This window comes from Gopherus evgoodei, chromosome 3 (assembly GCF_007399415.2).
Source record: "Gopherus evgoodei ecotype Sinaloan lineage chromosome 3, rGopEvg1_v1.p, whole genome shotgun sequence".
In the NCBI taxonomy this organism is placed as follows: Eukaryota; Metazoa; Chordata; order Testudines; family Testudinidae; genus Gopherus; species Gopherus evgoodei.
The window spans coordinates 119655449-119681553 of record NC_044324.1 but is presented as its reverse complement, the minus strand read 5'-3'; the positions used below and the strand labels follow the sequence as shown (position 1 = coordinate 119681553).

At 44.9% G+C, this 26105-nt stretch overlaps 1 protein-coding gene across 1 annotated transcript in view; it reads left to right on the top strand.

The window, feature by feature from the left end:
- PLAGL1 (PLAG1 like zinc finger 1) overlaps window positions 1-26105 on the top strand; it is an 89597-nt gene that overhangs the window by 27951 nt on the left and 35541 nt on the right. The window contains exon 2 of the mRNA XM_030556484.1: window positions 551-593. Within this exon, the coding sequence (XP_030412344.1) occupies window positions 575-593 (19 nt within the window). The 5' untranslated portion in view covers window positions 551-574. The remainder of the gene's footprint in view (window positions 1-550; window positions 594-26105) is intronic.

Below are 26105 nucleotides of genomic sequence, written 5' to 3'. Positions count from 1 at the left end.
CTTCTTTTGGCTTAGCCAGTGTAAGGACTCCAAGATCAGACCCAGAAATAATAGATTCAGAGATAAAAATGGCAGTTAAGGACATAAAAGTTGAGGCATCAGGACATGCTCTTTTTATGCCAAATATTAACAAAGGATGGCTTATTCTGAATAGCATTGGGTTCATTAAAAAGAAACACTTTTTGTTGACCTTTTGGGAGCGTTTGTGAATTAAAGAGAGAATCCTTTCTACTAAATTAAGATTTTTACTCCTTTTTTGCTCTCCAAAGTATGAGATTCTTTCTTTATTAAACCTCTGCAGATAAGATCCCTCTGACTTATAAAGGAACTGAACAACTGTCTAAGAGTCACTTCAAATTGCCCATGCTGATCATTGCATTGTCAGACTCTTCCAACTGCAACAAAATTGACACATGAGGATGTGTCCATGTGTCTGTAGCTTATAATATTATGATTCTGTAGTCAGCTCTACATATGATTGTCTTTTTCAGGGTTAAACATGAACACTTCCCCTATAGAAAACTAAAGTTTTCCATTTCCTTTATTTTAGGTTTCCTTTACCTGATCTGTAAACATGTCCATGGATCTGCTATGTAAGTAAACTTCCCTCCTAATAAATGTTAGTGCCACATGGCTTTATTAGAATGATCAGGTGTGCTCAGGACTGATGTTTCATTTTAAATTGAAGAACTGTTTTTATGTTTGTGTATTTTGTGAGACATCTGTGAAACACTATTGTTAGTGAGTGACACTACGCTTGGAAAAAGGTACTAATTGCCGTGATTAAAGTTGTGAAAATCAGTTGAAGAACAGGCACAAATTAATTGAGACACCATCAACTTAAAAATCACACTTCTGTCTAAAAGTGTTTTATCCGCCTTTGTTGCAAGTGAACCTAAGATTACAATAAGCTTTCTTTCTTTCTTTCTTTCTTTCTTTCTTTCTTTCTTTCTTTCTTTCTTTCTTTCTTCTTCTTTCTTTCTTTCTTTTCTTTCTTTCTTTCTTTCTTCTTTCTTTCTTTCTTCATTTGACAGCATGTTCTGTATTAATTGTTTCATTATTGTCAGTTTTCTTTGTTGCATACCTGCCTTTCACACAGTGACAGAGGGGAGACAAGAAGAAACATAGAATTGTAAAACCACAATATGTGGAGAAATTAGAGAGGGTCCAGAGAAGAGCAACAAGAATGATTAAAGGTCTTGAGAACATGACCTATGAAGGAAGGCTGAAAGAATTGGGTTTGTTTAGTTTGGAAAAGAGAAGACTGAGAGGGGACATGATAGCAGTTTTCAGGTATCTAAAAGGGTATCATAAGGAGGTGGGAGAAAACTTATTCGTCTTAGCCTCTAAGGATAGAACAAGAAGCAATAGACTTAAACTGCAGCAAGGGAGGCTTAGGTTGGACATTAGGAAAAAGTTCCTAACTGTCAGGGTGGTTAAACACTGGAATAAATTGCCTAGGGAGGTTATGGAATCTCGATCTCTGGAGATATTTAAGAGTAGGTTAGATAAATGTCTATCAGGAATGGTCTAGACATGCTCCTGCCATGAGGGCAGGGAACTGGACTTGATGACCTCTCGAGGTCCCTTCCAGTCCTAGAATCTATGAATAATTGTCAGAGAAGCTCAAGGAAGGTGTGGCAACTGAGACTATTTTTTTAAGCACATTTTTTTAGGCTGACTAGATTTCAAGTTGATGGTGTCTCTACTTGATTCAAAGGGAAGAACGTTGCCTGGCGGCAAACAAGCTAGTACTTACCGTATGTACTCATTCATAAGCTGAATTTTTTTAGTAAAAAAGGGAAGCACCAGAGAAGGGGGTCAGCTTAGGAATGAGTGTAGAGAGGGAGAGATCCTCCCCCCAACAGAGGGAGCAAGGAGAGGCAGCACAGCCAGCAGAGCCAGAAGGGAAGAGGCAGGGCCAGAATCTCTCCACTTCTGGCCACGCGGCTCTCTTCCCGGCCTCCAAAGTAGCTGCAGCTCCGGGACTGGCAGGCTGCAGCCGTACCACTCAGCCTTGCTCCCCAGAGCAGGCTGTGGCTGTGCCACCTGGCCCAGCCTGCTGGAACATGGTGTGGACATGCCGCCTGGTCCGGCCTGCCGGAGCAGGCTGCAGCCACACTGCCCAGCCTGCTGGAGCAGCTCCAGCCAGACCAGAGACATCCTCCCCTGGCCCTCCCCAGATAAGGTGGGAAGGGATGGGATGGGGAGAGTGTGGGGGTCCTGGGCTAGGGGTGGGGTCATGTGGGGGGTGGTCACAGGGGTTACTCCCAGCTTCTTCCCCCCAAAAAAATTTCCCCACCAGTTGCAGTCCCGGCTTGTCAGGGTAAGCAGTTGGTGCGCTGGGACACTTGGTGTACTTAGGTTTACCTCCATGCCTGTGGACGCTCGAGGTAAACAAGCCATCTCGGCCCACCAGCAGCTTATCCTGATGGTCCAGGAGCCAAAATTTGCTGACACCTGAATTATAGAGTCGGCTTATGAACGGGTCATAACAGATTTCCATTTTTACTTATCCATCTTGTGGGGGGGTCAGCTTATAAATAAACCGACTTATGATTGAGTACATACGGTATATATTCCTGAAGATCACAAAATTATCTGCTGAGGACTGACCTGTATGAGTGTGTCAGTGTTGGGGCATGTGATTACATTATAATTATCTGTTAACATGGTTAAAGCAAAACTGTTCTGTTTTGTGCTATATACAGCAGTGGCTCTCAATCTTTCCTGACTACTGTACCCCTTTCAGAAGGCTGATTTGTTTTGCATACCCCAAGATTTATCTCACTTAAAAACTACCTTCTCTTTAAATCGCTCCACTGCATCAAGTTCAAGCTTCTTGGCATTGCCTTCAAGTCCCTACACAACTCCATTCCAGCCTGACTTTTTTGACTTGTCCAAGTATTAAATTACTTTTATTGTGACGCACCCTGCCGTCTCACTCTACCAGTGTTGAGCTATCTACATCTCCAGTAAACATCTGCTTTTTCTTCCACAAAGCCCTTTCTGAAGTGGTATGCAAAATTACTCTTCTCTCCTTTACATTCTCCTGCAGACCCACTTCATCTGTGATGCCTGTGATTTTCTACTTATTTTTTATATTCTATCCATTTATCTCACGTAAACAATAAAATACCGTCTGTCTGTCTATGTGTGCTTAGTTATCTGCCTTTCCATATTTAGGTGAAACACGGTCACTAAAGAAATGAACTGTGGAAAAAAGGGGATATGACCTGTAAGGGAGGGAAGTATCAGAAATGTATTGTATCAGAGGTGAGTGATTTCCATAAAAAGAATAAAGGAAAATTTAGATTTTTCTTGCGAATTGAAATCAGATAATAGATGTATATAGGCTAACAGCTGGCAGATAGCAACTGATCTTGGAGGTGATATACCTGCTTTAACGCAGTTATTTGAGAGAGTACATTTTATGCACGCAGCAACTAATTGGAGACATTGGTGGATGATTTAGTGCTCTTTAGCAAGTATAGGAAAACTTCAGACATAAAGGTTTATAATGTACGTATATACTTGGCAATATGATGTGTAACAAGGAAAACTCCCGGTTTTGGACTCCTAGCATCTTGTTTTTCTGATTTGTAATTGACATCATAATGCTGCTGCTTTTGCTTCTGCTCCAAATATTGTTTTCCTGGAAGCAGAGACTTTTGTTTGTGTCCATGACAGGCTGGCACAAATAGTGGTCCGTGTTTGGAGCATTAGTTCTAAACCAGATCTGCCATGTGGCAGGGAGCTTGTCAGCATGTATTGCTCAATTGTTGTACCTAGGACTTAAATTGCTAACTTAGAAAGTTTCAGCTGGTTCAGAACACAACAGATTCTTTCTCAGCAGCACATGCACATTACTTCAGCTCTCTACTCTTTTCTGTGTATTTATATGACCTTCATCTCTGTAATATCTAAATGCCTCTTTGTCATTAAGATAGTTATCCTATACCTCTGTGAGGTAGGGAAGTGCTATTCTCCCCAGGTTGTAGATGGGGATTTGAGGCACACAGACACTAAGTGGCTTGCTCAAGATCATACAGGACTTTTATGATAGAGTAGGGACTAGAACCTGGATCTTTGGTTAACACCAAGGCCATCCTTTCCTAGCTTCTTAGGCCATGTCTTCACTAGCCATGTTAAATGCAGCTGTGTAGTCGCAGCACCAGCACTGGGAGAGAGCTCTCCCAGTGCTGTAAGAAAACCACCCTCATGAGGGGAGCAGCTGCCAGCGCTGTAGCGCTGTCTACAGTGCCATGTTACAGTGCTGAAACTTGCAGTGCTCAGGGGGTGTTTTTTCACACCCCTGAGCAAAAAAGTTGCAGCACTGTAAAGAGCCAGTGTAGACAAGCCCTTAGTGAGTATCACGTCAAATTCAAGGTTCCTTTCCTCTTTTTCTAAGTCAATTATGGGACTGGCCCCAGCTTTCTGAGGGTGTGGCTACTGTACATGATCATAGGGCTCCAGTCCATTGGGGCAATGGCAGGGGTGAAAGTAACTTAAAGGACTTACCGGTACGCTGGAGTCCTGAGCAGGGTGTGGCCTTAACTGGAAGGGGCGGGACCTTTCAATATTTAACAGCCCTGGGGCTCCGGCTATGGCTGGGAGTCCCAGGGCCTTTAAACCACCCTGGAGCTACCAGCTACAGAGGCGGCTGGGAGCCCCGGGGCTCAGGGGTGAATTAAAGGGCCTAGATCTCCGGCCACCGCAGAGCTCTGGGCCCTTTAAATCACCACGGGAGCCCTGCTGCCACTACCCTGGGGTGACAGGGCTCGGGCTCGGGCTCGGGCTAGGGCTAGGATAGTGGCGGCAGGGCTCCGGAGGCGATTTAAAGGGCCCGGGGCTCCAGCTGCTGCGGGGAGCCCCAGACCCTTTAAATAGCCGCCAGAGCTCCAGGAGCGGGGCTCAGGCAGCACATTAAAGGATCCAGGGCTCCCCACAGGGGCCGGAACTCCGGGACCTTTAAATCCCTGCCCAAACCCAGCTGCTGGAGCTCTGGTGGTAGTTTAAAGAGCCCAGGGCTCCCCGCAATGGCTGGAGCCTTGGGCCCTTTAAATCACCACCAAAGAAGCCGTACCGGCTTACTTTCTCCTCTGGGCAATGGAACTGTCAACTTCAGCAGTGAAACTTGCATGTGCAGGAGAAGGCTTTCTCTGCCGCTGGTTCACTACTATGGAGTTATCTCCAAAAGAGATCAGGAAGACTATGAACCTCACACCAAGCCTCTCTTATGTAACTCAACAAAATTCATATGAAATACCTGTGCACGCGCACATATGCACATCCCCTAAAACAATGGGGTGCAAAGAGAGAGACACATTTTTGTAGTCACTTTAATAAGTTTGAGAGACACTCAGATGACACAGTTATGGGCATAACATAAGAATTTAGATAGGTATATACAGAACTTGAAAAAATCCACTCCCCCGGATGAGTAGGAAGCTTCCCTGAGTGAGAGCCATCAGTGTTTGCAGAATCTAAGTTTTAATTAAAATGGTTGTGAAGATGACTGTCTTAGAGAGAACTGAATGTAAAACAATGCTCTGCTGTCTTCCTAAGCCTGCTGACTTACAGTGCTCTTCTTGTGCTCCTGTCTTTCACATACTGCGGCAGAGTGAAATTAACAAGATGAGTCAATGTCATCACTGTTATTTGACACCCTAGGGGCTGCAGGGAGACTATCAAGAACCAGGACAATTTTCACAGGGAACACTGCATTTTCAGGGTAGGATGCTTGCCTCTGCAGCTTTCTGGCAGCAAAGATCAGGATGAATCTTGCCACATGTAGGGAATGCTATAGGAAAGAGAGTAGTTGAAGGACCCAGTGACAGTACATTGATATCTTTTTAAATAAAAGGTATACAAAACAGAAGGTGATGCTAATGAGTGTGGGTAACGTCATTCATTACACCAGTATGTATATAGTGCATCAAGTTGGATCCAAATTCTGCTGCACAGTCCCCTGAGTTCTGCAACACTCTGGTGCAGTGAACTGAAAGTTCTGCAGCAGCTTAAATAAAAACTAGAGATTTCTTGAAATATTAAATATGAAAATGAATAAGACAAACAGTGCAGTAGCCTCATGTATTTTGATATTAAATTACATGTATTTTACATTTTCTGCATTTTCAGATTTTGATATGATACTGATGTTTGTATTGACATCATAACACTGGTAGCACTGCATTTATCAGTGGGGAAACAGGAGGATTTGGCCACTGGTCAGGGGACAATTTGGGGTTTGAGGCTTCGATGGAGGCATTTTGGGTTAAGTGAATGAGCTGGATGGTTCTGCTAAAATGATTAGCAGTAAAAATAGTTCAGCTGACGTTTTAAGATGTTTCCTTTACGTTCCAGAGTCAACACTCCATTGACATGAATGACACAGTTCACATCTCTCGGGGCTTGTTTCATGTTGTGTGCAGAGTCCAGTCACATTTTCAAGGTTATCCTCCTAAACGTGATGACTAGAAATATAATAATAAAGAAGAAATCTCAAGTTCTTAGAAATCTTAGAACACACATCTGCTGCAAGGGGTGGATTCTACAGAAAGATTCACAGATACGTAATACAGACAAACATGCCCACAGCTCGAACATCAGTAACAGTGTCAACAAACTTTGGGAAGTAAACTGAAAACCAAAGTCATAATGAAATTTTAATATGATAAATTAACAAGACAGCAAATAACTCTGACTAGTAGCCTTAACCTGGGAAATTAAGAAAAGAGAGAGTTTATTTATGAAATGTCAGACACTTATTGAAGCTTGACTGACCAGGGAAGTAAGTAACTTCCCTTGGAGCTTGTTTTTCTTTCTTACCTTGGATGAACTAGTGGGCAGTATATAATGCTGTCTGAATATGTGAGTTTGTCACAGTTAGCATTCTGCACTGTCACTGGAATGTAGGAAGCAGATTAATTTGAATGAACCCTGAAGTGGTCTGTAGGGCCCTTTCCTTGTCTTGCGGAAACCTGTTGCTGTTCATCTGGGCCAGGGCTAGTGAAAACAATGAAGGAGAGGAGATGGGTCTTTGATCTCTTTGTTGTATTGGCTCCTCGGGAACTCTCTGAAATGAATGCCCTGTTTTCCTGAAAACCCGAATGGCCATGCCTAACTAGCTTCGTGAAGCCTTGGGGAATTCGCTGCTTCTGTTTATTGACAGCTGAAAAGGAGCACATGGTACTGAATGGGTCCTCTTGTGAAAACAAGGCAGAGCAAAATTAGACTTTAGTTTAACATGGGGATATTTGGAAAATAGTGCTGAAGGAGAGTGACATGTTTCCTGCCATCTCGCACTAGAGTAATTCTGTCTAAAAATAGAATTTGCAATCTGGTAAGAGCTGTTTCAGTTTTACGACACATAATAGGCTTGTGAAGTATTTATACTGTATTATTCTTAAATGCAAAAAGTTTGATCTCACTGTATTCTTTCCCATGGAACATATAAATGACACTAGCTTGTTGCTTAACTTTTCTTTTAAACAAAAACAGAAATAACGAGAACTTTTAATGAAAGTAAAAAGATAATAACTAGAAATAGAATGAAAGATTTTCCTTTGATTCTGTGGCACCTTATAGACTAACAGACGTTTTGGAGCATGAGCTTTCGTGGGTGAATACCCACTTCCTCAGATGCATGCATCTGAGGAAGTGGGTATTCACCCACGAAAGCTCATGCTCCAAAACGTCTGTTAGTCTATAAGGTGCCACAGGATTCTTTGCTGCTTTTACAGATCCAGACTAACACGGCTACCCTCTGATACTTTCCTTTGACTGACATTTAAGGCTCTCTCTTTAAATTAAGTCCCTACCCTTCATTCATTTCTGTAGGCTGTAGTATTTATATGCAGGTCTTTACATGTATGAAAATTAATTGAACTGCATGGGATCTTTCAGTGACCAGTGTATATCACAACCTTAATATTCACCGATAGGACAGTTGATTGATAGGCCTATTTAGCAGGAAACCTAGCATCCTCAGAACATAAGTATTGTTTGTAAAGAAACCTCTCTACCTTTGCTTTTCCATTTAGGTGCACCAAAGGCAAGATAGGGTTTGCCATCACTGATAATTTTTGATGACTTTGGGGTGCCAGTTGTCTTCTGTAAAAATATAGAGAAGAAGATAACCAAGAACCAATGTTTTTTCTGTTTACATGTTCAAAATTATTGTCAGAGGAAAGGAATTGTAATGTAAATGTAAATTTACTAATAAAAGCAGTGAAAAACAAAACCCGACAGTATTTATATTAGTTTGAGTGGTGACCAAAGTAAAAGGCTTTTGGTTCATGAAACTACACCTTTCAGATATTACAGCTGGACTGACCGAAGGCAAAAAGCTATACAACCTACCAGTAGTCTCCTTATATACCGACTTAAATCCAAGTGCAAACTTGAGATGAAATGATAATTATGACGATGCCTACTAGTTACAGTGGGAAGGGGCAGTCAGGATTCATGCATTATAGCCCTGATTCAGCAGTGTACAGTACTTAAATATGTGTGTAACTTTAGTGCACATGAATAATCCCATAGACTTTGATGGAACTGCTCACATATTTAAAGTTATGTATAAACTTAAGGAACTGGTTCAATCTGGGCCTATATTCCCATCTCTGGCACTGGTTTGCTGTAGTACCTTGACCAAGTAACTTCACTGTTTTTTGCCTCAGTATCCTGTTCTGTAGAACAGATAACTCTTACTTACTTATCTCTCAGAGGTGTTGAGATTTAATTTACTAATGCTTGTAAAATGCTTTGAAATCCTGTGAATGAAATAGTGGTATTGCAGAGTATATGTATGTAAGTTTTCAGGTTTTGCTTTTATATCCCCAACATTTTCAGGACCCTCCCTCCCCCCCCACAAAAAAACAAAAAACCAAAAAAAACCAACCCAAAACCAAACCAACCAACAACAATAAAAAACAACTATGTACATGATTTAGGCCAGGCCTGCACAACATGCGGCCCGCAGAGGCTCACTGTGTGGCCCGTGAGGGGAATCAAAGGGCTCTGGGCTGCCGGCAGCGGCGGGGAGCCCTGAGCCCTTTAAATCCCAGCCGCGGCCGGGATTCAAAGAGCTCTGGGCTGCCCGCAGCCGTGGGGATCTCTGAGCCCTTTAAATCCCAGCCGTGACCGGGATTCAAAAGGCTCTGAGCTGCCTGCAGCCGCGGGGAGCCCAGAGCCCTTTAAATCCCAGCCATGGCCGGGATTCATAGGGCTCTGGGCTGTCCGCAACTGGGGGGAGCCCCGAGCCCTTTAAATCTCAGCCGCGGCCGGGATTCAAAGGGCTCTGGGCTGCCCGCAGAGATTCCCAGCCACGGCTGAGATATAAAGGGCTCAGGACTCCCCGCCGCCACGGGCAGCCCAGAGTCCTTTGAATCTCAGCGGCAGCTGAGATTTAAAGGGCTCAGGGCTCCTCGCAGCTGCAGGCTGCCCAGAGCCCTTTGAATCCAGGCCACAGCTCCAGCGGATGGGCTGGGGCTGGGATTTAAAGGGCTCGGGCTACCCCCAGTGGCAGAAACTCTGGGCCCTTTAAATCCCTGCCCCAGGCCCACAAAGCTCCGGGTTCCCCCAGCTGCTGGAGCCCTGGGCCCTTTAATTTGCCCCTGATAGCTCCCAGCCACCTCTTCAGCTGGGAGCCCCTGATTGATTTAAAATCAAGTATCACCTCCCCACCCCCAACCTTCCTTTTTGGCCCACAGCTGTTTTGGTGGGGTGGCGCTGGGGAAGGAGGGTTTGTTTCTGCAGGGCTGGGCGGTGCTGGGGGTGTGTGTTTCCACAGGACTGGGGGGTTTCGGCCCTCAGCTGTTTTCTTTAGGGTAATGTGGCCCTCGCCACTTTACGAGTTGTGCAGGCCTGATTTAGGCAGAGAAGTAAAAATCTGCACCTCAGGCAGAGTGGTTGCTATATTTGTTGACCCAACATTTATTAAAAAAAAAAAATAATGCACCCAGATCACCACTTGCTCTAGCTCTATTTGTACAGTGGAAACAAGTGTAGCAATAAGTTAGGCAGGAATGGGACATTGGGAACAAAGGCATACATCCTTAGAGGTAGTTAAGTGCCTAATTCCAACTGGAATTTAGGTTCCCAGACACCTTTGAGGATCTGGGCCAAAGTGACTAGAAAGCTATATCTTTTCACTAACCAGATACTGTATTCTTCACTTTTAGTTTTATTTCACTTTCAGATGTTTCCTAATGAGAGAATTAACAGGGCTTTACAGTGAAATGGCACTCCAAACTCAGATTACAGTATAATTATGGGAAGGAGAAAACAAAGTCTTTATTAAAACGAAAGGTGTATGTGTACATGACTCTCAAATTCACAGACATCTACTCAAAAATCCTCTTCTACCCAAAAAGGATAATTCTTATATGGAGTCATCAAACATTATGACCAAATCCAAGCCCTGAGGAATTCAGTCACTGCTAATTTTGTTTTGGTCTCCTGACCAATTATGCTATTTATTAGAAAAACTGGTTGCCAGTTTTTTAGCAACCTAGCTGGCAAGGCATTAGATTTAGAGTATTTTCTTATGAACCTGTTATGATCTGTGAAGCTGTCAGAAATATAATTCCTTAGAAGTTTATTCTGGACCTGTAATGATGACTGTCTAGAAGTACAATCAGACAAGTAAATGGAAACACAGCTCCTTAGTTGGAAAGACAGGATTGCTGCTTTATCTATTTATGAACTGGACTTCTCAATTTTACTTAATGTATAACACAACTTCTCCACTCCAAAACTAAAATAAAAAACTCTGCCTATGCTTCCATTTGGATGTACAGCAAATGTTTAAAGTTCTTGTGAACAAAGTAAAATACATGTGAAAATGTTTGCAGGGCTGGTATCTTAGGGAGCTGATCAGAGAAACAAGGCATGCAGTAGGAATATACAGAAAACAGAGACTTATCCAGGATAGAGCTGAGAGATGCCAAGTCCGAGTGAAAACTAAAACACATAGTAAAAAAGACCCTCCTTATTATATAAATTAGACATTTCTTAGTCTAACTGAAAATATTTGTTGGGAGGGAATGTTTTTGTTTTATCCATTAGTTATAGCCTCTTTGACCTCACTAATGATGTAATAAAAGGTCAAAGCTACACTTTTGGGCCAAGTAATGACCTTCACTTATAAGAAGAACTTTATGAAAAGAGGCGGTGTCTGATCAAGATTGTCCAGACATGTGTGAGTATCCTATCCAAACATACACTTTGGAAATAATTAAAAACATGCCTGTTTTTTTCTTTTCAGTTAATTTAGTGCTGGTAACAGGTGTCAGACTTTCTACTCCGGAGGCTGAAGTTTTCTAATCAGAAAATAAATACAATCATCTCCTCATGTCATCACGCCAACTCCCTGAATCACCGCTAGAGAGAGGATAGTTCACTCTCCACACCCACTCAGTCCTTTACCTCTCTACTGATCCTGCCAACATGTGCCAGTTGGGATGGCTGGCTTTTTAAAAATATACTGTGGAGTCTTGTATATTAGGAACTGGAGTGAGATTACCAACTTAATTTCATTTAGGTCATCTGATTGTCAGCTGGTAATAATTTTCAGTCACTAATGATCTATTGTTTCGACCCAGAAGAGAAAGCTTCAGTATTTCCCATTATGAAAGTTTCTTCACAAAGAAAAGCATGAAACATTTTTTTTAAATGGAAGTTTTGATTCTACAACATAATTATGTAGCAAGTGGAGGATTCCATAGCAAATTTGGGGGATATAGAATACCTAAGGCCCTGCTCCTAACAGTTATTTTGCCAGCTTCTTCCCAGTGTCATTATTAAATGCTGATATTAATATTTATTTGTTCTGTCTCTGTCTCTAGGAAATTTATAGGTGTAATTCTGAGGCATCTTAAGACAGCATATGCCCAGCATTTACAGAGTGGACCTAATAAGATTGCAGACCTCCCAACAGTCTTGCAGAAAATGTCTCATTTTGACTCCCTGTCCCAGTTAAAGGAGAACATTTGCCACATGGGGGCAGGAGGGGAGGGAGAAAGAAGGACAAATTTGTTCCAGGGACCTCATTTGAGAGGGCTCCTAAACCCAGTAATGTTGCAACCTGGCATGTGGGGTCGCAGCGCCATGCATGTTTGACCTGGCTGCCCTTTTGTAGAAGGAGGGGTGCCTGCTCTAAATTTGAGTGGTGCTGTGTCCCATTTTAGCCACTTTAAATGCTTGGAGGTATGAAATTAAGCACCCCAAAATTAAAGCACTCACTGAAGCACTAGTTATTTTTGCAAATCTTCACCAAAACTTTTGATCCTGTATTTCTGTGCCTTATGCTGAGAGAAATGGAAAACAACAATTACAGCTATGTTCAGCACGTTCAAAATTGTACTTAAATTGCTGTACCCCCAAAAGAACCCTGGGCAAAGTCCTTGCTCAGTGTGGGACCTGAGAAGAGGTGGAGAGTCCTAATCAAACTCCCCCAGTCCTAGGGGTGGCCAGGATCTAATTCAGCCCCAGTATGTTACAGCAGGCTGTTCTAGCTATTCCATGATCTCAGGATCACTGAAGCATAGAGTTCTGGCTACCCCTGGACTCCTATTCCCATGCATCTTAGCAAAGTTAGAGGATCTGGCCCCATTTTCAGTATTGCCAACCTTAAAGTAATCAAAAGTCATGCGTCAGACCCTGGAAAATCATGAGTTTAAAAATAGAAACATTGAATGTTTTTCAGTCTGTCTTTTGACTTTTAAACTCCCCACTTTTTCTCTGCCGGTGTGTGCATGCGAGAGAATTTCAAGTTAAAAAGTCAACTTTTAATCTACATAAAAATGCATGCCTCTCCCTGGCTGCTCAGATGGAGGCTCTGCTTACTCTCCTCTCACCCGGAAGAGAGGGAAACTGTCATCTGTTTTCTATTACTGCCTTGACTCCACCCCTTCCTGGTTTATTTTCTGTGATAAAAGAGGGGTGTGTTGGTGAATAGTTTGAAAACCACTGACCTAATGCACATGATTCACACCCACACATAGAATTTGTGTTACTTTTTAGGGTTGAAGAGTTGCAAATCTACATATTAAATAACCTATACAAATTATTCATATATGTGATAACATCACATTGTAAAAAACAATATGGGATTGGGTTAGTCTTTTGCAAGAAGCAATGCTTCTCTGACCCCCCCCCCCCACTTCTCTGCCCAAAACTATGTAAGGCTGTCCTGACTCCCGCTCCTACCCCCTGTCCTGCTGCCTGCTCTAGACTTTCCCCCCTCTTCAACAGCCCTTCCCACCCCACTCCTGCTGTCTCCCCCTACTCCAGAGGATCTCTCACCCCACACTCCCTTCTCGCCATCTGTGCCCCACCTCTCCTTGCCCCAGACCCTCTCCACCAAGTGGTTCCAGCTCAGAATTTTTTTGGAGAGGAAGACAAAATATACCCCAGCAACCCTCCACCAGCCACCTAAAAAGTCAGGTACTAAGCAAATCCTGGGTGGCTAACACTGGTGTTTTGTGTCTCTGTACCTCACTTTTCAGCATGCAGGTTTGCACTCAAGAGTGTTGACACCAAAATCATGGACTATCCGTAAGTAAAACTGCCAGCTTTGTTAAAACTCTGGATGCTGTGCACATATGCCTGTGTCCTCCTAAGTGCACATTTGGCTGGGTCAACGCTGGAAAATGCCAGTGTTCTGTCGGGGTTGTTTTGTGTAAGTATCATTCACTAGGAGATTTGGCAAGAAAAACAAACAACCTGCAAAAAGTCTCCCTAAAGAGAATTGCATAATGGCTGAGTCCTAGGGTGACCAGATGTTAAGGGGAAAAATCGGGATCGCCGTGGGGGTGGGGGGTGGGGTTTATACTCACCCGTCGGGGACTTTGGCAGCAAATTCAGCGGAGAGTCCTTCAGTTGCAGACGGTCTTCGGCGGTATTTCGGCAACTGGTAATAAACCTTGCCACCAAAATACCACCGAAGACTGTCAGCGACCGAAGGACTCTCCTCCGAATTGCCGCCAAAGACCAGGAAACAAAATATGAGGACAAATGGCATCCCGACCGTACTCTGGTCGGGATGTGGGGCAAACTCTTCAAAATTGGGACAGTCCCTATTTTATCGGGACGTCTGGTCACCCTGCTGAGACCAGCAGAAGATTAGCTTTGCAATAAGGCAATGAACTGTTTTTCAACCAAATTGGCAATCATTTTTCTGACTGCTGCTAACTTCCCCACTATTTCTGGAAGTAATTTTATGTGACTTCATGCCAAACCATTGTGGGAAGGGAGGAGAAAAGCTGAAAACATGTCAAACTATTTTTCAATTTGATTTTTTTGAAATGGGTTCAACTTTCAGCAATGAGGGGAAGTATCTTTGCTCACGCTTACTAGAAACTTACATGTAGACTACAGGAAATGAGTTCATTTGAACTATACCTATTATGCATATGAATTCTGATAGCAACCAAAAAACATTGTGGCCCATCATAAGTCTGACACATATATCTTAGCCTTGAGAATAATCAGAAAAGGATAATTTTTTACTGACCCTTCAAACCACTGAAAGTTAGATTTCAATTCATTTTCAACAGGAGAAAAATGCTGAAAATTTGGATAAACAATTTGGTTTGAAAGAAGTAGAGAAATTAAACTTGATATGCCTTCCAATGTCTGAAATCACCTCTCTTTTTATAAATGTCACCACAATATGCTATTTTTGTATTGTTCATAAAAATGGAAAATTTGCTGAATTCACCATCTAGGTTGATTTCACCATTGTAAAGTTGGTGGGTGAGTGAATGAGTGTCAAGAGGGAAAATTGAATTTTTTTTATTATTATTTTTGATGCATATTTTTGTTTTTATTCCTATAATGCATGCATATATATGAAAAGAGAAACCGCAGAATTATACTTGTTGAATTGAAAAGGCTACTTAGAAGATATATCAACAGAAAGATTTGCTGTAAAAAGCATTAACTTTTTGAATGTCATTGTTTACTGCCATTAAATAATTGTTTGACCCCCTCCTCCATAATAATGGTGAAAATTGAAATAGATAAAATCAAAAATATGCTTAAAACCCATAATTTTGCACATTGATGAAAATTTAAATAAATGAAAAACTCTTTAATGTCCATATTATCTGTTGAAATTATATTTAAAAAAAAAAAAGCAAATTCTGCCAAGCCTATGTATAACAGATATCCAAAGCAATCTGAAAGAACAACTTCATAGAGTTCAATTTGATAACTTTTTTTCCATAAAGTGAACGCTTCAAGTTATTGATTACAATTGTAAGGTAAGCTGTCGCCAGATTTAAATATCGGAAAAATCAGTATTTTATTAAAAAAATAAAAACTAATAGAAATATTACTGTATTTAAAAACAAATGAGAACAATTGTTTTAAGATAAACATTCCCTTGCAGTGTTTGAAATCTAAACCCAGAAGCAAGGATGACCTAAAAATGAAAGTGTCCATTTAAAAAATAAGAAAGGGATTTCATTTATTTCCACTGATTACTTTTTGTGTCTCAGCTTGGATGTAGTGCATAAATAGCAAATTGGAATTTTAAGATCACTGACCTTTAATAAAGGAAAGCGTTATTAGTAATATAAATCTGTTAACTTATGCAATTAAAGAGACAAAACCTTAAAATCATTATTATTTCTGATGGCGCCTCCTAAATCAGACGCTCACACTGGGTCCGGTCACAGCTCTCACTCTGGCTGCTGAAAGGCAGCTAGGAAGGCAGCAGAACCAGCTCCCTAAATAAGACGGTTACTCACCTTTGTAACTGTTGTTCTTCGAGATGTGTTGCTCATATCCATTCCAATTAGGTGTGTGCACGCTGCGTGCACGTTCATCGGAGACTTTTTACCCTAGCAACACTCGGTGGGCCAGCAGGTCGCCCCCTGGAGTGGCGCCGGTATGGCGCTTGATATATACCCCTGCTGGCCCGCCCGCTCCTCAGTTCCTTCTTGCCAGCTACTCCGACAGTGGGGAAGGAGGGCGGGTGTGGAATGGATATGAGCAACACATCTCGAAGAACAACAGTTACAAAGGTGAGTAACAGTCTTTTCTTCTTTGAGTGCTTGCTCATATCCATTCCAGTTAGGTGATTCCCAAGCCTTACCTAGGCGGTGGGGTCAGAGTGAGACGTTGCGGACTGTAAAACCACTGTGCTGAAAGTGGCATCGTCTCTAGCTTGTTGGACCAGCGCATAGTGTGATGCGAAGGTGTGCACAGAAGACCACGTGGCCGCATGGCAGATTTCCTGTATGGGGACATGAGCCAAAAATGCGGCCGACGAAGCCTGAGCCCTGGTAGAATGGGCGGTAAGGGGTCCCGTTGGCACACGGGCCAAGTCGTAACATGTCCTGATGCAGGACGTGACCCAGGATGCGATACGCTGGGAGGAGATTGCTATGCTTCTCATTCGTTCCGCTACTGCCACAAACAATTGTGGTGAACGTCGGAAGGGTTTAGTTCTCTCAATGTAGAACGCGAGAGCCCTTCGGACATCCAAGGAGTGGAGCTGTTGCTCTCTTCGGGATGAATGCGGCTTTGGGTAAAAGACTGGCAGGAAGACGTCTTGGTTAATATGGAAGGCAGAGACGACCTTAGGGAGGAACGCCGGGTGTGGTCGCAGCTGTACCTTGTCCTTATGGAACACCGTATACGGAGGGTCCACGGTCAGAGCCCGAAGCTCCGAGACTCGCCGGGCCGACGTAATAGCGACTAGGAAGGCCACCTTCCAGGACAGGTACAGCAGCGAGCATGTGGCTAAGGGTTCGAAGGGGGGCGCCATGAGCCTGGTTAGGACAAGGTTCAGGTCCCAAGTAGGGGTAGGCCGTTTGACCTGAGGGTATAGTCGCTCCAGGCCCTTGATAAATCTTGACACCATCGGGTGAGAAAAGACGGACTTGCCAGCCTCGCCTGGATGGAAGGTGGATATAGCCGCGAGGTGGACGCGCAGAGAGGACATCGCCAAGCCCTGCTGCTTGAGAGACCACGCGTAGTCCAAAATGGTGGGGACTATCACGGCGAGTGGGTCGTGGCCGTGCTGGCTGCACCAGCAGCAGAAGCGTTTCCATTTCGCTAGGTAGGTTGAACGCGTGGAAGGCTTCCTGCTGCCCAACAACACTTGTTGTACTGCATCGGAACAGCGCAACTCGGACTGGCTTAACCAGCCAGGAGCCATGCAGATAGATTGAGGGACTGTAGATCCGGATGGCGCATCCTGACGCAGTCCTGTGTGATCAGGTCCGGCCAAAGAGGTAGGGCAATTGGATTCGCCAGGGACAGATCGAGCAGCATGGTGTACCAAGGCTGCCGCAGCCACGCCGGAGCGATCAGGATGAGGCGGGCCTTGTCTCTACGGACCTTGATCAGGACTCGGTGGACGAGAGGGAAGGGTGGAAAGGCGTAGCAAAGATGACCCGTCCACGGTATGAGGAACGCGTCCAACAGGGAGCCCGGGGAGCGACCCTGTAGAGAGCAGAACACCTGGCATTTCCTGTTCAATCTAGAGACGAACAGATCTACCTGGGGAACCCCCCACCTCTGGAAAACGACATAGAGGACATCCGGACGGATGGATCATTCGTGGGACAGAAAGGATCTGCTCAGGTGATCCGCAAGGGTGTTCCGCACTCCCGGGAGAAAGGAGGCCACTAGATGAATAGAGTGGGCTATGCAATAGTCCCACAGACGTATTGCTTCCTGACACAGCAGGGAGGACCGGGTCCCGCCCTGCTTGTTGATGTAATACATGGCCATTGTGTTGTCCGTGAATACCGCAACACAACGACCGTGTAAATGGCGTTGGAATGTCTGGCATGCTAGGCGAACTGCCTGTAGCTCCCGCACATTGATGTGAAGAGTCAACTTTCTATGTGACCATAGACCCTGTGTACGCCGGGTCCCCAGGTGCGCACCCCAGCCCAACGATGATGTGTCCGTTGTCAGGGACACTGAGGGCTGCGGGGCGTGAAACGGTAGGCCCGCACACACTTGGGAGGGCATTGTCCACCAGCCTAGGGAACCTAGAACATTCGGTGGAATCGTTACGATTGTGTCTGTGGCATCCCTGCCTGGTCGATAGACCGATGTGAGCCAGGTCTGCAGCGGGCGCATGCGGAGTCTTGCATGTCTGGTGACGAAGCTGCATGCGGCCATGTGCCCCAGGAGAGCGAGGCACGTTCGAGCAGACGTGGTCGGGAAGGCCTGCAGGCTTGTGACCATGGACACTATGGCTTGGAATCGGTGCCGGGGAAGGCTGGCCGTCGCGAGGTTGGAGTCCAGCACTGCCCCGATGAACTCTATGCTCCGCGTAGGCACCAGAGTGGACTTGTCCGGGTTGATGGTCAGACCTAGGCTCGCAAACAGCTCCCTGATGATGGTGATGTGTCCGGTCACCTGCGCCTCCGACGTGCCCCGAATGAGCCAGTCGTCGAGGTAAGGGAAGACATGGATACGACGACGGCGCAGGGCAGCGGCGACGACCGCCATACACTTGGTGAATACCCGGGGGGCCGAAGAGAGCCCAAAGGGGAGGACCGTGAATTGGTAGTGGTCCTGATTTACCACAAAGTGAAGATACCGTCTGTGCGGGGGGAAGATCGCAATGTGGAAGTAAGCATCCTTCATGTCGAGAGCGGCGTACCAATCTCCGGGATCCAGGGAAGGAATGATGGTTCCTAAGGTTACCATGCGGAACTTGAACTTTTTGATGAATTTCTTCAGGCCTCGCAGGTCCAGGATGGGTCGTAGGCCCCCTTTTGACTTGGGGATTAAGAAGTACCGGGAATAAAACCTCTTGCCCCTTAGCTCCCTTGGCACCTCCTCTATAGCTCCAATGGACAGGAGCTTGCGAACCTCCTGGACGGTAAGTTGCTCGTGAGAGGGGTCCCTGAAGAGGGACGAGGAGGGATGATGGGAGGGGGGTGGAGAAACAAACTGAAGATGGTAACCAAACTGCACCGTGCTCAGGACCCAACGATCCGAAGTTAGCTGGGACCATGACGGTAGGAAGGGGCGGAGGCGGTTGAGGAAATGAAGTGGATCCAGAGAGGGGATTGGTAAGCTGCTCTCGGGCGCATCTTCAAAAGTTCGCCTTGGGTCCCTGCGGTGGCTTTTCGGACCCAGAAGTATTACCCCTTTGAGGACCTGACTGACGTCTGCGGTTCGGCCGGCCTCGCCTCCGGTTGAAATCTTGTCTGGGGCGAGGCGGGGGGTAAACGCTCTGATGGTAGGGACGGAATGGCCTTCTCTGAGTCTGGGGCGTGTGCATTCCCAGTGAACGCATGATGACCCGGTTATCCTTCAGGCTCTGTAGCCTGGGATCCGTCTTTTCAGAGAAGAGGCCCTGCCTGTCGAATGGCAGGTCCTGGATCGTGTACTGTAGCTCCGGCGGTAGTCCGGAAGACTGCAGCCACGATATACGGCGCATGGCTATGCCCGACGCCAGTGTCCTCGCTGCCGAATCTGTGGCATCTAAGGACTCCTGTAGCGAGATCCTGGCGACCCTCCTGCCCTCTTCCTGGAGAGATGAAAATTCTTGGCGTGAGTCCTGGGGAAGCAGTTCTGTAAATTTGCCGACAGCCTCCCAGGTGTTGTGGCTGTAATGGCTCAGGAGGGCTTGCTGGTTCGTCACACGGAGCTGAAGGCCTCCAGCAGAGTAAATCTTGCGGCCCAGCAAGTCCATGCGCCTGGCCTCCCTGGATTTTGGTGCAGGAGCCTGTTGGCCGTGACGTTCCCGCTCATTGACTGATTGTACCACCAAGGAGCAGGGAACGGGGTGCACATAGAGGTACTCATACCCCTTGGATGGTACCATATACTTCCTTTCCACACCGCGGGGCAGTGGGTGGAATGGAGGCCGGAGACTGCCAGATGGTGTCCACCTTCGCCTGGATTGACTTGATGAAGGGGAGGGCTACCCTGGTTGGTGCCTCCACAGAGAGGATGCTTACCACCAGGTCCTCTACTTCCGGGACTTCCTCTACAGGAAGGATTATGTTCTGGGCAACTCGCCTCAGAAGGTCTTGATGTGCCCGGAGATCAATCGGCGGGGGCCCTGATGAAGATGCGCCCGCTACCACCTCATCTGGGGACAAGGAAGAGGACACCCCAGGGAGGAGTGGTTCTTGAACGGAAGCCTCGTCCAGAGGGACCTCCGCTTCCCGGGCATCCTGCTGCGCCAGGGGATCCGTGGGGTCTTCCTCCATACCTGGGGGGGGCGCGACTGACTGTGGCCTCTGGTGCATGACGCTCTGATTGGTTGAAGCGAGCCTGGCCCAAAGGTTCGCCCTGGGCTTGGTGGTATGCCCAGGGTGTCCAAAAGGACCACTGAGGTGGTCCCTGGTCCGTGCGGGCATGAACATCCGAACCCCCGTAAGAGGCGCTGTCCATATGGGAAGAAGCGGACGAGTGCCTTGAAGGCCATGGAGGAGCCGTCGATGACTGTGGCAGGCCTCTGTGCATCCCGACGTTGCTGCGCAGTGCCGGCGAACGGTACCGGGAGTCATGGCGGTACCTCGATCTGGACCGGGACCTGCTACCAGCTCGGTGCCGGGAGGTCGACCGGTGCCGTAAGCTGCCGTGCTGGGATCGGCTGCGGTAGGAACAGGTGCCACGATCTAGACCGGTGCCGAGAGTAGTACGACGGCGACCGGGATCTGGAACGGTGCCGCGAGTACGACCGGTGCCGCAGGTAGCGGTCCCGGGACTGCGAGCGGCGTCTAGATCTCGAACGGCGATGCTGGGAGTGGTCCCTCGATCTGGAACGGGACCAATGTCCAGTAGTGCCTGGCGAATGCAGCCGTACCATGGCGGGCTTGCCCATCGATTGGAGAACCCGCACCGGCGGTGCCGGGGGTTGGGGCAGCTCGGGCTCTGCCAGAGCGATGAGGTCGCTTGCAACGGAGAAGGTCTCTGGCGTGGAGGGCGCGACAAGCTCAACCCCTGTCCTCACTGGGGAGCTGAGAGGCACCAGACTCAACGGTCTCTGAGGGGCCGGAGTCGACGGTGCGACGACGCTCGGTGCCGCGGTGGATGACGGTGCCGGGCGGTCAGGTTTGGAGGCATGCTCAGACTGCGGTGCAATTGTAGGCACTGCAGGAGCCCTGTGCTGCTTGCTCCTCGGGGAGAGGGAGCGGTGCCGGCTAGGGTGCCGTGCCAGTGCCAAGCGGGAAGTTGAAGCCTTTGCCGGCGCTGGGCGGTCCGGGGCGGAGGCGACACTTGGTCCTGGTGCTGGAGTCGGTGCCAACAGTGGGGGAGTCAGCACTGCCTCCATCAAGATCTGCTTCAGGCGACTGTCCCGCTCCTTCGTTCGGGACTTGAATGCCTTGCAGATCCGGCACTTGTCTGCAAGGTGGGACTCGCCTAGGCACCTCAGGCAGGAGTCGTGCGGATCTCCTGTGGGCATCGGCCGATGACAGGCCGCACAAGGCTTAAACCCGGGTGAACCGGGCATGGGCCCCAGCACCGCGGGGAGGAAAAAGGGGGCAACCCCCCAATCCTCTGTATAACTATTTACAAACTACACTTAACTAACTTTATAACTACAACTAATACTATAACTACAGAACTATATACACTATTGTAGAAGAGTGAAACGCTAGGGAGGTGGAGAACGGCTAGCCGTGCTCCACAGTTCCAATGACCGACATGGGCGGTAAGAAGGAACTGAGGAGCGGGCGGGCCAGCAGGGGTATATATCAAGTGCCATACCGGTGCCACTCCAGGGGGCGACCTGCTGGCCCACCGAGTGTTGCTAGGGTAAAAAGTCTCCGACGAACGTGCACGCGGCGCGCGCACACCTAATTGGAATGGATATGAGCAAGCACTCGAAGAAGAACCTCTGTTAGTGCAGGGTTGCCGTAGCAGTTCCTATGCCAGCCCCCAATGTAGAGGGCATTGCTGGGAGAAAGCGGCATGGTTGGGAAGTCTTGGTGACCTCCAAGCTGCCAAACTCCTAAGTGTAAAATATAAGCAGTCTTTTGACTTTTGTCTTTTAGGAATGACTTTAGAATTATGTGGCAGATTGGCAGTGGGATGTGTGTGCAGGTCAATTATGTGTAAGCACACATCCTCCTCTCCACCTAAATTTGATTACATTTTAAAACATAATTTAAACTGTTATATATAAGTGAGTGGTTCCATTTTGAACACCTCTTAAAATGTGCAGAAGTGAACCCCACTCCAGTGCACCTTAGGAGCTCCAAAACTGAAGGTAGGTTTCATGGCTTTCCCTCAGCTGTGAATCTCCTAAAATGTGCCAGAGTAGAGTTCCTTCTTACAGATTATTAGACACAACTGGAAGACCCATTTCTTGTGTGCTTTAGGAGTTCAGCAGAGAGACCCATTCTCTTACATATTTTAGGAGAATCTATTAGAAGACACCCACTCAGGAACATCTTAAGGCAGTGGCTTTCAACCTTTCCAGACTACTGTACCCCCTTTCTGTTGTCTGATTTGTCTTGCATATCCCCAAGTTTCACCTCACTTAAAAATTACTTGCTTACAAAATCACACAAAAATACAGAAGTGTCAGAGCACACTAGTACTGAAAAATTGCTTACTTTCTCATTTTTACCATACAATTATCAAATAAAATCAATTGGAATATAAATATTGTACTTACATTTCAGTGTGATACCTGAGCCTGTTTTTCAGTTGTGAGCTTTGTCATTCTGGGAGGCAGTGAAACAATAGCAACAATTAAGTTTTTCTCCACACTGAGACTACTTCTACTCTTTGTTTTTGATAGCAGTCATAGCAGAAAATGAGACTTCACAAAGAGATATTGACCCAAAAGGTGTAACAACCCAAAATGTGGTTCCCAAGGTCAGTGAACTCTTTCTGTACTAAACACCAGAACTCGGTTAGTGTGGAGTCATTAAACTTCATTTGCAAACTAGGTCTGAGGACAGCTTAAGAAGATTGCTGATTGGCAGAATGCTGCTAACATCTAACAAAATGAATGTGTTTCTTACTCATTCAAGCTGAGCTGGGTAGTGTTGAATGTTGGGGAAATGTGACTTGAACTCAGATGTCCAATGGGCCAAATGATCTTTATTTGAAGCTTCAAGTGATTTTGTAGAAATAGTTGAAGCTTTTTTCATTTTAAGCTGGCAAGTCTGGAAGTCATTAAACTTTCTTTGAAAAGATTCTACTGGCTTACCCTTATGCACAGGGTGTTTTATCTTCAAATGTCATTGCAAATGCGCCAGCTTTATACTATTATTTGATAGAGTTTCTCCGCAAAAGAAAGACAAAGCTTGAGGTGGATCAATATTTGTAGATGTGAATTCAAAAGCAATATATTCCTTGCAGAACTGACAATGGGTTGATTTTTTTTTCCAATCATTTTCAATTTCTTAAAATTTTCACTGTTGCCACTACCACTTCCTCATTTTAAATATCTATCCATTTTTACATCGCAAGTGCATGCACATCATAATTGCAACATCATTAACATGCATGCATGCATCAGTAAATGACTAAAACACATGTGTAATACTGGACATATTTGCACTTTACGTTACCATGTAATATAATATAAAAAGTCATTGTCTGTATGAAATTTTAGTTGGTAATGATTTTGCTAGTGCTTTTTATGTAGCCTGTTGTAAAACTAGGCAAATATCTAGATGAAGTGACGTACCCCCAGAAGACCTCTGCATACCCCCCTGGGGTATGCATACCCCTGGTTGAGAACCACTGCCTTGAAGGTTTCACAGCTGGGGAAGAAAGTCTTTGTGCCTTCCCCAGCAGGATGTGGCAGACATAAGGGCTACATGGATGTGAGATGTCTAGTTAATTAGTTCCAAATTATGGAATTTTCATTCACTATTTGAAATTTATTGAAAGGCATCTGAGTTTTAAAGTGCTGAAGACTAAAGCTCTTTCTTTCTATATGTTTTTCTGGATCTATGATTATGGAAAATAGTGTGCCATACCATTTATCTAATAATACAATGTGTGACGTATATTAAAGATTGTAGCTTAGTGCAGTCACACAAGTGGGCAGAGTTAAGGTTATGCATTCACAACTTTCGTTTTGTCATTTCCTGACTTAAGTGCTTAACTGTACAATAATAATAATAACAACAGTACTTAGCTCTTCTGTAGCACTTTTCATGAGCCCAACCATAATGCTCTTTCAATGTAAGACTATTTGCATGGCATAGAAAAATTAAGGCTACATAAGACTGAAATAAGGAATGAAGTCATGGAGAATTTGAAAAAACATTCTGCAGTCTTCTTGTTAGATAAGGAATCAGTTACTATAGCTAAACATTGAAATTCAATAATTACAATAAATTTTAGACTAAAAAATTATAGACTAATTAAAATACTTCAAATAAAGTTCTTGGCCTCATAATTCTGTAATTGTAGTTGATGTGCTATTCTACCACAATATAAACTGAATTTGTTATTAATCAGTTCGGATCTTCAGATACTTTACATATAAATGCACTGTGCACTCAAAGCTTAGAATATTGAATGTTTCTTTCACAAACACATTTTCAACAATGGAAATGTGTGGCTGTGGGCCAAGGTAAAGGGAAAACTATTTGGGATTAACTGTTCACTAATTGAGCACTTTTGAATTTCTGCCAAGGAAATTACATTCTGAAACAAGCTTTTCAAGCTCTCCAACAGTGTACTCTTCAGAACAAACACAAAGCGAGAAAACCTCGTGTACTCTTAAGTAAGGAGAGCCAAGATTTGCATCCATTAGTGTTGCTGCTGTATTCTTCTTAAGTAATTTTAGAAGAGGATTTGTTCATACTATTGCGTTCCATCAGAGGAAATATTGTGAGTCACAATATAATAGAAAACAAATCTGATATAATATGTACTGCAATTATAGTGTATGTTAGACAAATAAATTCTCCCAGGATGTTTATTTCTTCAGCCAACAAAAAGCCTTCCACTACATAAAAACTAAATGATAATAGGACAGAGCAGTTTACTCTGGGATAAATTACTTGTGTTTGTTACGCAAATCTTACAATTGTGGTTAAACCAAGATTGGGAGTACTGTATATCTTGATCTTTGTTCATTGGTTACATTTAACATCTACTTCTAGCCTTTTCACCTGCAGAACAAAGTAAAAGTTTAAATACAGCTCATCTGGACAACATTTTGCCACAGAAACCTATTTAGAGGTTAGATTATTGCAGTTAGACATTCTAAAAGGAGTGCATTTTCTCTACATTCAATGTGCTCATTCATTATTTTATAATAATTGTGTGAACAACTGGTTTTGGCTTTTCAAAGAATTGAACTGGTCACTTGAAGGTGGAGAACACAGAAAATGTAAAAGGACATGGCTATAGTAGAATTTCCTGTCTTATGGTAGTTGAGATGAATTTGTTCAAAGGGTTTTTGCTGTCAGTTGTATTGTATAATATTTCTAGGCAACACATGGACTTAGTTTGGCTTATACTACAAAAGCAGACAGCCAGGCTCTCAAAATGGATAAGACAGAAGATAAAGCTAAGAAGCCTAAGTGGATCTCCTGGAGTCATCTGCCTATGCAACTTCCCTCCAGTCATTTATTTGGTGAGAAAGAGTGAATTTTTGCTATTTCACTAAACTGGGCTCCAGACTCTTCTTTCAGCAGGAAATTAGGCACTGGAATAGGCCAGCATCTCATGGTTAAGTCAGATCTCCCCAACATCATCTCCGATTATGAGTGATGCTGAGAAATAATTTAGCTTTTTCGCAATGTTCTGCCCTTCCTCAATTGTGCCTTGGGTTGCCTAGTGATCAGGTAGATCCATTGATTCTCATATAGGCTTTCTGCTTCTGCTATACTTAAATAATTGCTTTTGTTTTTATGCTTTTGGCTAACTATGGTTCACGTTCTCTCCTAACCATATCCAATTATGAACCTTCTTTTCTACTCCTGTTAGGTGGTAGACCTTTGGGTCATTCTAAGACAAAGATTCCTAAAGGGAAGAAAAAAATCACTGGCCATTTGTAGGTTCTTTTTTTTTTAGGGAAGGCCTCGACAAAGAGGTGTATCTTGTGTTGTGCTTGCAAAGACACAAGCCACAAACTCATCCTGATCTCTTGTGTTAGGGAATTCCACAGCTGTAGGCCTGTTGCTGAA